Source organism: Danio rerio, chromosome 23, assembly GCF_049306965.1.
Source record: "Danio rerio strain Tuebingen ecotype United States chromosome 23, GRCz12tu, whole genome shotgun sequence".
NCBI classification, from domain to species: Eukaryota; Metazoa; Chordata; class Actinopteri; order Cypriniformes; family Danionidae; genus Danio; species Danio rerio.
The window spans coordinates 11,908,663-11,922,500 of NC_133198.1; the positions used below are offsets into that span (position 1 = coordinate 11,908,663).

The window sequence follows — 13,838 nt, forward strand, 5'->3', positions numbered from 1 at the left end:
TGTCTATTACCAGAAAAACTAAATTAAAATTATATTTTAATGGAACACATCACATCACACACAGTAAGCTACGCCTACAGAACAGTCTGTTTAGCATTGTGAAAAGGCAAAGCTGAATATCTGTGGTTAAAGTGCCACCCAGCGGTCAAATGCTGCTGGCGCATCAAGTACCGCCGTCGCCGCGGTATGAATGGCGGCACAAGGAACACATTGAAGTAGTAACATCTGTAAGTGTACAGTGTTTAAAACTGGTGATTCATCTATAAATAAATCGACTCATAGTGCTTCAAACGAGTCGCCTTGATAACGAGTCATTAGGTGTTTCGCCATGACGTACTAACGAAACCAAATTATTCACGTGCACGCGCAAACCCGGGAGATTTGAAACCTGCGGCCCCGCTCTCTAACACACAAACATGCCGGTTGATTGAAGTCACACTGCAGATGGATATTATTGAGCCTCTACCCAAAGATGAAACCTCAGCATTGTAGCCAAGCAGTTGGAAACTTCTGGAAACTTCTGGAAACTACATGCTACAAAGAACACTTCATCTGCGTTTGTTAAAGGAAGGATCAGTAAAGAGTAACTTGTCAGGATGGGTTTCTTCCTCCATTTCTCAAGTGTAAGTACGTGCTATTAAAGTTGCTGCCTCGTTTACTCTAGCTTGCAAATGTATTTATTTGTGATTTTTTACTTGTAACCACGTGTACTGTATGGGGTTAACCCGCTATATTCTCATATTGCGTGCAAAGCCACGTTAAAAACGCGACGCGAGCTCCGTGGAGGAGGGTAGTGTGTGTGTGCGTGTGTGTGTGTGCGCGCGCAAGGACGAGGGCAATATGTGTGTGTGTGTGTGTGTGTGTGTGTATGTCTGCTAAAAGAGCATAGTGAGGCAAGCTAGAAGATCTCCTGAACTGTTTTTGGAGTTTTTGCTCAATAAAATGGTTAGTCGTCGGTATTTTCAAGTTCATCATCTGTATTTACATTGACCCACTGGCAGCTAAAATCCACGCCTACACTATCGAGCGTGTATGAACTGTGAATACTCTTATATTGCTGATTAGCTGTTGGGCATTTCACTTTTTCACTGAAGGCAGTCGACCAATCGCAACAGACTGTCATCGGTCCATTCTGCGCAGATTAGCTTCGCGCTAAGGAGGGGTTTGGGAACAAATGAATTAATGGACGATTCATACGGGAGTCGCTGGGATAATTAGGTAAAAATAAATGCAGATTATAAGACCATAAAAGTGTTTTTTGACCTTGCATGCATATTAGACTGTCGTTAAAGACCCTTACAACCAAGATATGACCCTATTTCATGTATAATATGGGCTCTTTAACTAAGGCAAGTGAGGCCTGCAGTTCTTTGGGTGTTGTTGTGCAGCATTTTGTGTTCTCTTGGATGAATTATCACACTTGCGGCTCATTTCCACTGTATAGTACAGTACAGTACAGTTTGGGTCGGTACGGGTCAGCTTTATCAGGCTTGCGTTTCCACTATCAAGGGTACCCTTTTGGTGTGCGTGGTGTTTGACAGAAAGTTTTAGTCAATGTCATTTTCGCTCAAGAAAATGTCTAAAGGAAAGCTCTATAGGTCATTCACGAATCATATGAGAAGCACTTTTTACAAAACAGATGCTTTATACACATTAATACTTCTGTATATATGTTTATTACTAACTTTTCTATGAACAGGATTTGATTATAACTGCAGATCAATGACAATGTGAAATAGCCTACTGTAACGTCTGCAATTATATAAAATAAGTAAATAAATGCAACATATATGAACCAATGACTGTAAAAAATATGGACGACGCGACAGCCCCTTTTCCCATTGAACGCCTTGAGGGCAAAACAGCTGCTTGACGGGCACAAACTGTCGCAAAAGACTGCTGAAATTGGAGCCTTGACATGCGCAGAAGGACTGTCTGATGGAGCCAGAGGAGGAGCCGCGAAAATGAGCGGAGTCGAGGTTCCAACCAAACGCTTTATGTAAAATCAACCACGCCCCCCGAACTGCTCACTTGACACCTCCTGTATCTGCAATATAACAAAAGCTCGCTGATGTAAACAGAAGCGCTTACATTTAAAACTACAGAATAATATACGGTTTAAAAACGGTGTGATTTAAGCTGTTATACTTTAATAAAAGCAATACATGCTGGACTGCAGAAATAAACGATCTTTTATACACTTAAGCCTGAATATGAGCACAAATAATATATTCTCTTTTTGTTATATTTATTGTTGGTATTTGATATCTTCATAGGGGTAGAAATAACACTTGTAAAATATAAACAATAACATACAAACAACACGTACATTTTTAGAAAGGTTTTTATTTTTAATTAACCATCAACAGAACCCAAAATATAGCCTACACACCATAACGATTTACCATGCGGGAACAATTGTGCGTTTAAATGATAAATACAGCAAGATTACTAAATATCAACAGGATATTTACACATCCCAACCCTGCAATTTGTCAATTTGTGCAAAAAAAAAAAAACTTTGCACTATTAATACAATGTGCTGCAACATCGCTAGTATATTGTTTATTGATTTTCGCTTGAATTGTTTATTTATTTAACTTTTTTGCCTCCGTTTTCATTTGGTTTATTCGATGCCTTCATTATATCTGGCAACGAGGAATTTACATTCATTTTAATGTTAGTTGGAGTTTTCAAATAAAACGCCAACAGTAAATGATGTAAATAAATAATATCTAACATTTACAGCTCTATTAGACTATATAAGATTCGGTTTCAAGAACCTTATAATGTTTTATAACAGCAAATTCAGTAGATTACTTAATAACATGCCAAAACTTAAAATGCAGAGACGTCCTGTAAAGCAAGTTCAAATAACCTTACAGGAGATCAACGTGGAGATTATTATTTTAGACACATAGAGAATTACTGCTAATGATCTCCTGTATTTTCCCTGTACTTAAATTAGTTTATTTTATTGTGCAGTTTTATTGTCATTTTTATATTTCTTAATTTTTGTGCACTACAAAATGTATTCATTTGTATTATTATTTAATACTTGTGCAATCAATACAGGTTTATTTTTATTTATTTTGTCCTTTATTTAAATATGCGATGTATGCTGTTTGCATGTTATTTATTCAAAGGTTAAACTCAGTGATACACTTTGCGTTTACATAGTAGCATGCGTTTGCTGTCATATCAACACAAATGGATGTAATAACGTTAACAAATATAATGAAAATTCAATCGCGTCAGCTCCGAGCCGCAGCGCATAACCTACTCTTGGCGTCACTAGCTGATTCCGGCTAGCATGCGGCAGCGCCGGCTCGCTCGGCCACCGCATCTGGCTGGATTGACTCGGGCTGGAATCGGGCAGTGAGTCCAGGCATCCGGAGTAGGTCCAGCAGAGGTAGTCAGTCTGAGGGGTAAGTCTCCGGCAGGCGAGAATCTAGCCGGAACTGGCCCGATTGTATTTTGCTATCTGGGTGGCGTGTATCAGCAAATAAAGCCCGAAAAAAGCCCTGACCTTAGCGAATAAACAGTGTTCCACCAGGATCATGTTTGTCAGAAACGTTCGAGGTTACTAAAGTAGAAAGCACTATAAGTGGATTTGATGTTCTAAATCCAGGTATGGGAGGATTTGGTTCAGAAGCCGCTCGTCTGAAAGAGTATTGAACGGGCCAATAAAAAGCAATGAATTGGCAGCGCAAGCTTGCGCAGGTGTGCTGCATCTCCAATTAACTGAGCATATAAGCACACCTGGCGCCAGCAGACGCTATCCTTTTTAAGCTGAAGAGACTTTTAACAGCTAAGGGACAGTCATTATGGTGACGGAGTATAGTGCTTCCGTTCCCCTCCTCGGGGAACGAAGGGTTACTTTAGTAACCTCAAACGTTCCCCTTCGGGGGGAACTTCAGCACTATAAGTGGATTTGATGTTCTAAATCCACGTATGGGAGCCCATTGAAAGCGCCATAATGACTGCACCTTACCAACACCCACCATGAGAGGGCAGTCACGCAAGCGTGACGCACCCAAATCATGGGAGGCGCGGTCCTCCAACGTGCCCTTGGCCCTAACTTATCCCCACTTCAAAAGAAGCTTTACGGAATAGGTATATTTTTTTGGGGAGTCGCTAGCGTCTAGATAATTCTAGGAATATATGACCGTACCTTGGGAAGCGTGCCATCCCAGTAGGTAGGACGCTGCAGAGACCATCCGCACCCAATAGGGAGACAAATGGAATTACAAATGGACTAACCCTGAGAAGGGGGAGTGCGCATAAGAAGGTGGTTAGCGGATAGGGAAAGCACGGGTCCACCCAGGGGGGGGAACTTGACTGTGGCGGAAAAGCATATGGGGATCACCAGCGGGGATCGGCCATAGCAGGCACCTGTACCCAAAAACGCGGGCTGACCAGCGGGCAGACCTAACGTAGTGGGCCAGCGAGTGACTCCTCCGCTGAGTCAGTGCTGGGGGCCTCCGAGGAATCTGCAGGGCTCACCGAATGGGGAACTATACTGACAGACAGGAGGGTGCACATCTCTCCGTGTTAGGGAAAAAAGGCACCGCACCACACCCACCGAGTTGTTTCCTCAATCACCAAAGGTCCCTACACCCTTGAGGAAACCGGCTCCACTCACAGATTGTAAAACCTTGCAAATGTGTTGGGTGTCACCCAGCCCGCAGCTCTACAAATGTCTGTTAAGAAGCGCCACGCGCACACGCCCAAGAGGATGCAACGCTCCGAGTGGAGTGCGCACGCACTCCCGGGGGGCGCGGCTGACCTCTGCTCAAATAAGCACATGAAATGGCCTCCACAATCCAGTGGGATAAACGTTGTTTAGACACGGCACTTCCCTGCTGCCGTCCGCCATAACAGACAAAGAGCTGCTCAGAAGATCTAAGTACTGAGTACGGTCCACATAAACGCGCAAGGCGCGACTGGACAAGTAAAGAAAGGGCTGGGTCTGCCTCCTCCGGGGGCAGCGCTTGCAGGGTTACTACCTGATCTCTAAAGGGAGTGGTAGGAACTTTGGGCACATAACCCGGGCGGGGTCTCAGGATAACGTGAGAAAATCCGGCCCGAATTCCAGGCACGAGTCACTGACCGAAATGCCTCCAGGTCCCCGACCCTCTTAATGGTGGCCAACGCGACCAGCAGAGCTGTCTTCAGGGACAGAAATCTTAAGGATACTGAATCGAGCGGCTCGAAGGGATCAAATCGCAAGCTCATGAGAACGAGGGCGAGATCCCAAGAGGGCGTGAGAGGGGGGCGAGTTGGATTAATTCGCCTAGCGCCTCTGAGGAACCTGATGATGAGGTTATGCTTTCCCACGGTGCCGCCAGCCACCGCATCATGGTGAGCGGAGATGGCGGCAACGTAAACCTTGAGAGTGGAGGGCGACAGCCTGCTATCCAGTTTCTCTGAAGGAAAGAGAGCACAACACTGATCTGGCAAGATCGGGGGGTCTTCTCTGCGAGAGACACACCATTCAGTGAATAGACTCCACTTCAGGGCATAGGCGCGCCTCGTGGAGGGGGCTCTAATCTGAGTGATGGTATCAACCACCGGGAGCGGCAGGTTACCTAAGTCTTCCTCGCGTCTATGGACCACACGTGGAGGTTCCAGAGATCGGGGCGAGGGTGCCAGATGGTGCCTTGTCCCTGAGAAAGTAGGCCTCTCTCAAAGGGATCTGCCATGGGAGGGCCGTCGCGAGGAGGGAGAGCTCTGATATCCAGGTCCGGTTGGGCCAGAGGGGCGCAACTAACAGAACCTGCTCCTCGTCCTCCCTGACCTTGCACAGTAACTGCGCGATCAGGCTCACTGGGGGAAACGCATACTTGCGTATGCCCCGAGGCCAGCTGTGGGCCAGTGCATCCATGCCGAGCGAGCCCTCGGTCTGGGAATAAAACAACTGGCAATGAGCGTTCTCGGGGGAAGCGAACAGATCAATCTGGGCCTCCCCGAATCGCGCCCATATCAGCTGGACAGACTCGGGGTGGAGTCTCCATTCTCCAGAGTGAATCTGCTGCCGTGAGAGCACATCGGCTGCACAGTTGAGCATTCCTGGGATGTGAATGGCATGCAGCGACTTCAGCCGCGGGTGACTCCAGAGGAGCAGACGGCGGGCGAGCTAAGACATGCGGCGAGAGCGCATACCCCCCATGCCGTTGATATACGGTGCCGTTGCCGTACTGTCCGTCCTGACCAGCGCGTGTTGCTGCTCCAGCACCGGAGAAAAACGGCGGAGAGCAAGAAACACTGCCAACAGCTCTAGGCGATTGATATGCCAATGCAGCTGGGCACCTACCGCAGCTGCATGCCCGCGACACACGGCTCCCCAGCCTGTGCTGGAAGCATCTGTTGAGACAACAACATTACTGGACGCCTGTCCCAGAGGCACACCGGCCTGCAGGAACGAGGGGTCGTTCCAGGGGCTGAGGGTTCGGCGACACAGCGCAGTAACAGAGACTCAGTGTGTGCCCACATGCCATGCGCGTCTTGGAACTCGATCTTGAAGCCAGTGCTGAAGTGGTCTCATATGGAGCAGTCCGAGCGGCGTGACAGCCACAGCAGAAGCCATATGCCCCAGGAGCCTCTGAAAATATTTCAGGGGGACCACTATATGCTGTCGAGCTCCCTCAGACAGTTCAGCAGCAGGCGAGCGCGCTCTCCGGAGAGACGGGCTAACATGGTGACCGAGTCCAGCTCCATTCCGAGAAAAGAGATCCTCTGCACCGGGGCGAGTTTGCTCTTTTCCCAGTTGACCTGCAACCCCAATCGGCGAAGATGCCGGAGCACCTCGTCTCTGTGCGCAGTCAATTACTCCTGAGAGTGGGCTAAAATCAGCCAATCATCGAGATAATTGAGTATGCGGATGCCCGCGAGCCGAAGGGGCGCTAGGGCACCCTCCGCGAGTTTGGTGAAGACCCGCGGAGACAGAGAGAGCCCGAAGGGGAGGACCTTGTACTGCCATGCTCGACCTTCGAACGCAAACCGCAGAAACTGACGGTGGCGTGGAAGAATGGAGACATGAAAATACGCGTCCTTCAGGTCTATGGCTGCAAACCAATCCTGAGGGCAGACGCATCGGAGGATGCGCTTGTGCGTAAGCATTCTGAACGACAGCTTGTGAAGGCAGCGATTCAAAACTCGCAGATCTAGGATTGGCCGTGACCCACCGTTTTTTTTGGGTAAGATGAAGTACGGGCTGTAAAACCCGCTCTCCATCTCGGCTGGAGGTACCGGCTCGATTGCACCCTTCGCCAGGAGGGCAGCAATCTCCTCTCGCAAGACAGGGGCGGACAGGGGATTGACCCTGGTGAATACACGCCCGTGAACTTGGGAGGCCGTTTCGAGAACTGCAGTTAGTAGCCGAGTCTGATCGTGCGTATGAGCCACCGCGAGGGGCTGGCCTGCGCTAACCAGGCAGGCAGAGCCCTCGCTAATGACGTCATCGCAGCAATTGTTGACGTACCCGCGGAGGGGCAGCGTGGAGCGGGTGTGCTAATCCGGGGAGTGCGAGGGTCCCACAGTAGAGCTGGAGGAGAGCGATTCACTCTGGCTCCGCACCCTGACTCCGGAGGGGGGGCTTGGGGGCTGGGAGAAGGGAGACCGTCCCCCCAGCGCCCGTGAGCCGCTGGCGGAGCATGCAGACCCTGCGAGCTGAGAGGCAGTGCGTCCCAGACTGGCAGGGCCTGAAGTGCTCATGAGCCACTGGCGGAGTGCACCGAACCTTCGAGCTAGAGAGCTGAGCTCAAACTGGCAGATTCCGGGCTGTCACCTCCGGGGAAGTGGAAAAGTGCCCTTTCATTTCATGGCAGTAAAAGGTGCCGTTGGAAATGGCGCCCTGCCCTCCAGCGGGGATAGAGCAACTTCCCTCCTCTCCAGATGACCTGTCCCAGGGACGCTTCGCGGTCAGGGAGGCAGGAGGCGACTTGGGTGGCTTGTCTCTCACGAAAGTTAGCCGCGATCTCAACTGCGCGACGGTCATGGCATCGTAGTGACGACATGAACCGCCCCCGAGCACCACATTAACATGCTGGACATCCAAACATGTAATGCAGTGATCGTGCCCATCATCCGGAGCCAGGAAACCCCCGCAACCAGAAACACACAGTCGGAGCGCCGTCCTGAAAAGGACGTGCTGCACGACTATGTTGCTCTTTTAGGATGCTTTGCAACAATACGCACCGCTCTGGAGGACCGGACCCAAAGGGACGCCAGGCAAGGGAGAAACCCAGCTCGACCATCTGCCACTGCGTGGACTCGCTCTGGACCGGGAGACACTCGTTCGCTCGAAGTGGCTGTAGATCAGCAAAAGGAACCCTCATGAACTTGATCAGAAAAGTCTCTGAAGCGAAAAGTATAGCGTTTGCTGGCGCCAGGTGTGCTTATATGCTCAGTTAATTGGAGATGCAGCACACCTGCGCAAGCTTGCGCTGCCAATTCATTGCTTTCATTGGCCCGTTCAATACTCTTTCAGACGAGCGGCTTCTGAACCGAATCCTCCCATACGTGGATATAGAACATCAAATCCACTTATAGCGCTGAAGTTCCCCCCGAAGGGGAACTATAGTTTACTGCTGAACTCATGGTAAAATAACACAGAAATCGAATAATAACACTTCAGTCTTTTGCCGAAGCTCAGAGGGTCTGCTTTGAGAAACTGTCAATCACAGCTGTCAACCACGATGCATCACCAGCATTAAATTACTGCTAAAAACAAACTTTTTACAAAAATGAAGATCTGCACCTATTTCAGCACAATAATCAGTGCCTTAATCGACCAGAACCATCTTTCGGGACATTTTATTGCAACAGTGTAATACATTTTTTTATTTGGGCTCAAGTCTCCTTCATTAACACGGAGGAGGCGGGCTTTATGACTTGTACTGCAGCCGGCCCCCAGGGGGCAATCTAACGGCCGAGACCTTTACTCAAATGCAGGCTTGCGGCACACTTGATATGAACACATACAACCCCTTACAGTCTTCAATATGTTACCAACTACAGAAGAACTACACAAAGCATAAATTTAGTCCTTATTTAGGTTCAAAAACAACACAAAATACAGCCCACAGTCAGTGAAAACCTCTCATCTGTGTCTGTAATCTTCAGTAGTACATGTAGCCTCTGATAGAGAGTCATTCAAAACCGCAAAACTGTCAAGCAAAACCGTTCACGCCTCAGACTGGCTTGTAAAAAACTAAGGGGCACAGGGTAAATCTGCTCTTCTTTTTGGCTTTGTGGCTGTTCATCAAGACGACGACAAGGTTTTTTTGAGCGCGGGTTGATCATGGCTTGTTGTTATTTGTATTTATATTTACGCTGTAAGAGATCTCTCAGCTGTGTATTTTAAACATGGTGACTCCTTTGTTTTCATTCTGGCTTGTTGCGTAAGCGAATGACGTATCTCTGTAAACCAATAATGTTCAGCTGTGTGTCTGGCTCTGCCTTTTGGTATCCTTTCTCATGTTTGGTACCCTTTCGAAAGGGTGCCGAAAAAGTTGTACGGTACGGTTTGGTTCGGTATGCCTTTTGACAGTGAAAACAGCCATAAAAGTGTACCAAACCAAACTGTACCGCACCGTACCGTGCCACTCAGTGGAAACGGGCAACTGGAGTAATTTTGGCCAGCTGGCCACTGCTGGGAAGGTTCTCCACTGTACCATGTTTTAGCCATTTGTGTATTATGGCTCTCAGTGTGGTTCACTGCAGTTTCAAAACTTTAGAAATGGCTTTACAATTCATTCCAGATTGGTAGATCTCAATTGTTTTCTTTCTCATTTGTTTTTGAAGGTCTTTCGACCTACATCATGTTAAGGTGATTCTCTTATAAGGCATTCCTCGATTGAAAACAGGTATGGCAGTAATCAGGCCTGGGTGAGTTTAGAATACAGCACTTGGGAAATATTTCAAAAGGAAGGAGGCATAAATCCAATGTTTCATTACAAAGCCTAATCATAAAAAATTTAAAGGATTTTTTTGTATTGCAACAAATGTCTATGTATAAATTGCATACAGTGTATGCAACTTAAGCCAAGCTATGAGGCGTAATGTAAATCAGTATAAAAAAAAACAATTGAAAGAAAGAATTTGCATTAAATGTCGATGTTTAAATTGCATTGTTGTATTGTTGATGTTTCCAGGACAGAATCCAGGTGATAAACGGAGCATTGTCCATCAGCAGTTTGACACTGTCTGATACTGGGATGTACCAGTGTATTGCTGAAAACCGCCACGGCCGAGTGTTTGCCAATGCTGAACTCAGAGTCATTGGTAAGTCAAGTCACTTTCATTATTTATATTGCACTTTAGGCAATATAAGCCGTAGGCCCAAAAAATGTGCATTCTATTTCCTGAGGCTAGTGTATTTTTTTACAGTTGTCTTTTAAAAGGATTCTCAAGTATTTAAAAACAGAACCATTGTGAGTTAAACAAAAGAGTTTTGTATTGTTTAAAAGTATTTATGTCCTTTAGTACCCTGCTCATGTAGCCTGTGTATTTTTGGGATCATACAAGCCATATATAAAAGAAGTAAATTTGGACAAACCCAAGGTTTTTTTTTTAATTTTTTTTATGAATTTCAATTTAAACTAAAAAATTACCCCCATAATTTGGTTTGAAAGTTTTTAACCTAGCGTTGGCTTTAAACAACCCAGCATTGCAAAAAAATGCTCACTGAGTACTGACAATAGAGTGGAGGAACTATGACGTCACCTTGTAGGCTAATCAGCTGCTAGCATAAATTGTATTCCCTCTCTAAAGGGTCTCTATATGATTTTGCAAAAAGCTTTTTGGAGATTGCAAATAATAAGCTCTGTGTCTGTCCTACACATTTTGTCTAACGGGATATCTTCACACAAAAATATAACTTTTAGCACTTTTGAATCTTAAATGCAAACGCAAGAGCCAAAAAGCTCACATTAAGCTATAAACGGACTACATTGCCTTTGGGGTGCTCGCTTGTTACGTCAGCACCATCCTCCTTCCGACAACTTTTTAAACTTATTTTTAGAAAATATGGTCCATGACAAAGATATACTCTCTCGATTTATCATATTTTAATTCATGCCATATTTTGTAAACAAACACATTTTTTTTTCGTGAGAAATTCATTTATTTTGCTTTACATTTGTTAAAAGCAGCCCATACAGTCACATATATTATAAATATTAAGGTATGAAAATATTGCAGTTATGACAGTTAAATGTGTTAAGATTAAGAAAAAATAATGGAAAATGAATTGATAATGTTAAAATGACATAAGTTTACTAATTTATTCTCATATTTGCATTACTAAGAGCAGGAAATAGATTGGTGAAGGCATTATCCAAACACATAAAGTCATTATACATGTGAAGCCATTATCCACACACAATATGCTAAACTCATTTATTCATTTTCTTTTTGGCTTAGTATTAATCTGGGGTCGTCACAGCGAAATTAACCACCCACTTATCCAGCACCTTTTACACAGCAGATGCCTTTTCAGCCACAACCCATCACTGGGAAACACTCTTTCACACTCATTCACACTCATTCACACACATACACTACGGACAATTTAGCTTACCCAATTCAACCTGTACCATATGTCTTTGGACTTGTTTGGGAAACACCCGGAGGAAACCCATCTGAACACAGGGAGAACATGCAAACTCCTCACAGAAATGCCAACTGACCCAGCCGAGGCTCGAACCAGCGACCTTCTTTCTGTGAGGCGACAGCATTACCTACTGCGCCACTGCATTGCCAATACTACAAACCATAAAATATCATTCATTCATTCGTTTTCTTGTCGGCTTAGTCCCTTTATTAATCTGGGGTTGCAATAGCGGAATAAACCGCCAACTTATCCAGCAAGTTTTATGCAGCGGATGCCCTTCCAGCTGCAACCCATCTCTGGGAAACCACACACAAATTCACACACACTCAACGGACAATTTAGCCTACCCAATTCAACTGTACCGCTTGTCTTTGGACTGTGGGGGAAACCGGAGCACCCGGAGGAAACCAATGCGAAGGCAGGGAGAACATGCAAACTCCACACAGAAACACCAACTGAGCCGAGGTTAAAACCAGCGACCCAGCGACCTTCTTAGTGCGACAGCACTACCTACTGCGCCACTGCCTTGGCACCATAAAATATTATTTATTAAAATACCTAAATAACAGACAAATTCAAATGCCCAATCCAAGCCGGGTACATACCAGACCAGTTTAGCTCAATGGCGTATAATATCTCTGACATCCCATTGTCCCAATTAGCAACTTGATAGCAACCATCCTAAACTGATTTAAAAAAATCACGAATAGGATGTAACTGATGTGTTGAACAGTATGTCATACAACAAAAAGCGAAAGTATCTTGAGTTTGTGTTAGCCACAAACCTTATTTAAGCAATTTAACCAAAATCCTATTAAAAAAACCCATTGACTTTGGGAACTGGAACTGCTAAAATGCCGACTTGCTTCCAGGCTTTTGCATACAAATTGACTTTGCTTGGAACCTTAGCTAAGGTGGTACTGAAAAAGGTACTCATGGGTAGTGTACAGAGTGGAAAAGCCAAGAATTGTGAGCTGTACCAAACCCTAGCAAGTAGTGCCACAAGTGCCACAAAAAAACAAAAAAAAAAACAAAAAACAAAACGCACACACTTTCATGTGGTGGGTGAGTTTAAATTGCAGTTTGGTGCTTAATATAAAATTTGCCAATAATAGCAAATACTAAACACAAATGAAAGTTGCTAAAACTTACACGTAAGATGTGACTCTTTTTTTTTTTTTCTTTGTGTGCAATAATAACTAATTTGATGAAGAAAGATATCACAGGGAAAAAAGATACAATTCTTGACTCCTTCATGTTGCCAGAAATTACTTTAAAAAAGTAGCAAACAAAAAAGGTGAACATAAACAAAAATGAATCCAAGTACTTTATAGAGAATAGATAATGTGATAAACAGCCAAATATCATTTTTAAAAAATTAAATGAATACTTGGAGATATTAAGTTAACCCCATTCACTCTGCCAGCAACACACACCGACAAAGTGGGTCAACCCCATTCATTTTAATAGAAAGCTGAAGACTTCAAGCAGCAAGAGTGACAGTGATTGCTGGCAATAAGACGTAGGCATGGAAAACAACAAAAGTTCTATTTCTATGTTTCACAAACGTCAATTCAATGCGAGTGAAGTTAGTAAAAGGTCACATAATTCATTTGCTGTAGTGAGGAGATGGTGACTTAAAGGGCACCTATGGTGAAAAATGCACTTTTCAAGCTATTTGGACAAACATATGTGTATATATAGTGTATAGACCATCATATTGGGGTGATATAAACACACCCAGTCCTTTTTTTGTTCAATTTAACAACATAAAAACGGTGGACCAATTAGAGCGGTTTTCAGACCGACCGCAACTTTACGTAGGAGTCTGGTCCCCCAGCCCAACGAATTGATTGACAGCTGCGCGCATTAACATGTTCCGCTAGTCACGTGTATATGTCAACAAGACCAGGCAGACACACGCAAAGCAACCGGCAATAAAAGGTCTGTTCTGTTCGCTAGGACCAGCAATTATCATCAAATGTGATTAAGAGTAAGTTTCACATGTTTAAAGTGTTTTAAAACAGTGCACATGTGTAATTAATTACAGCGATTTACTTCAGCTTTACTTCATCAGCACAGCCGCGTGTCAGAACAATTATAAAAGAAGACGCTTCAATCCCGGTTTGTGGAAGTTAAATCATGTTTATTTTGTACATTAGCATAACAGATATCCACACAGCACTGGAGGTTAGCCTGTATCCTGTCACATTTGAGTGCA

General features: G+C 45.0%; 1 protein-coding gene across 4 annotated transcripts in view; it reads left to right on the top strand.

The window, feature by feature from the left end:
* cntn3a.1 (contactin 3a, tandem duplicate 1) overlaps positions 1 to 13,838 on the top strand; it is a 193,245-nt gene that overhangs the window by 123,238 nt on the left and 56,169 nt on the right. For all 4 annotated transcript variants that reach the window (XR_012399020.1, XR_012399021.1, XM_692822.10 and 1 more), the window contains exon 10: positions 10,158 to 10,287. Coding sequence is in view for 2 of the 4 variants with exons in the window: in XM_692822.10 (XP_697914.4) it covers positions 10,158 to 10,287 (130 nt within the window). In the remaining 2 variants the exon portion in view is untranslated. The remainder of the gene's footprint in view (positions 1 to 10,157; positions 10,288 to 13,838) is intronic.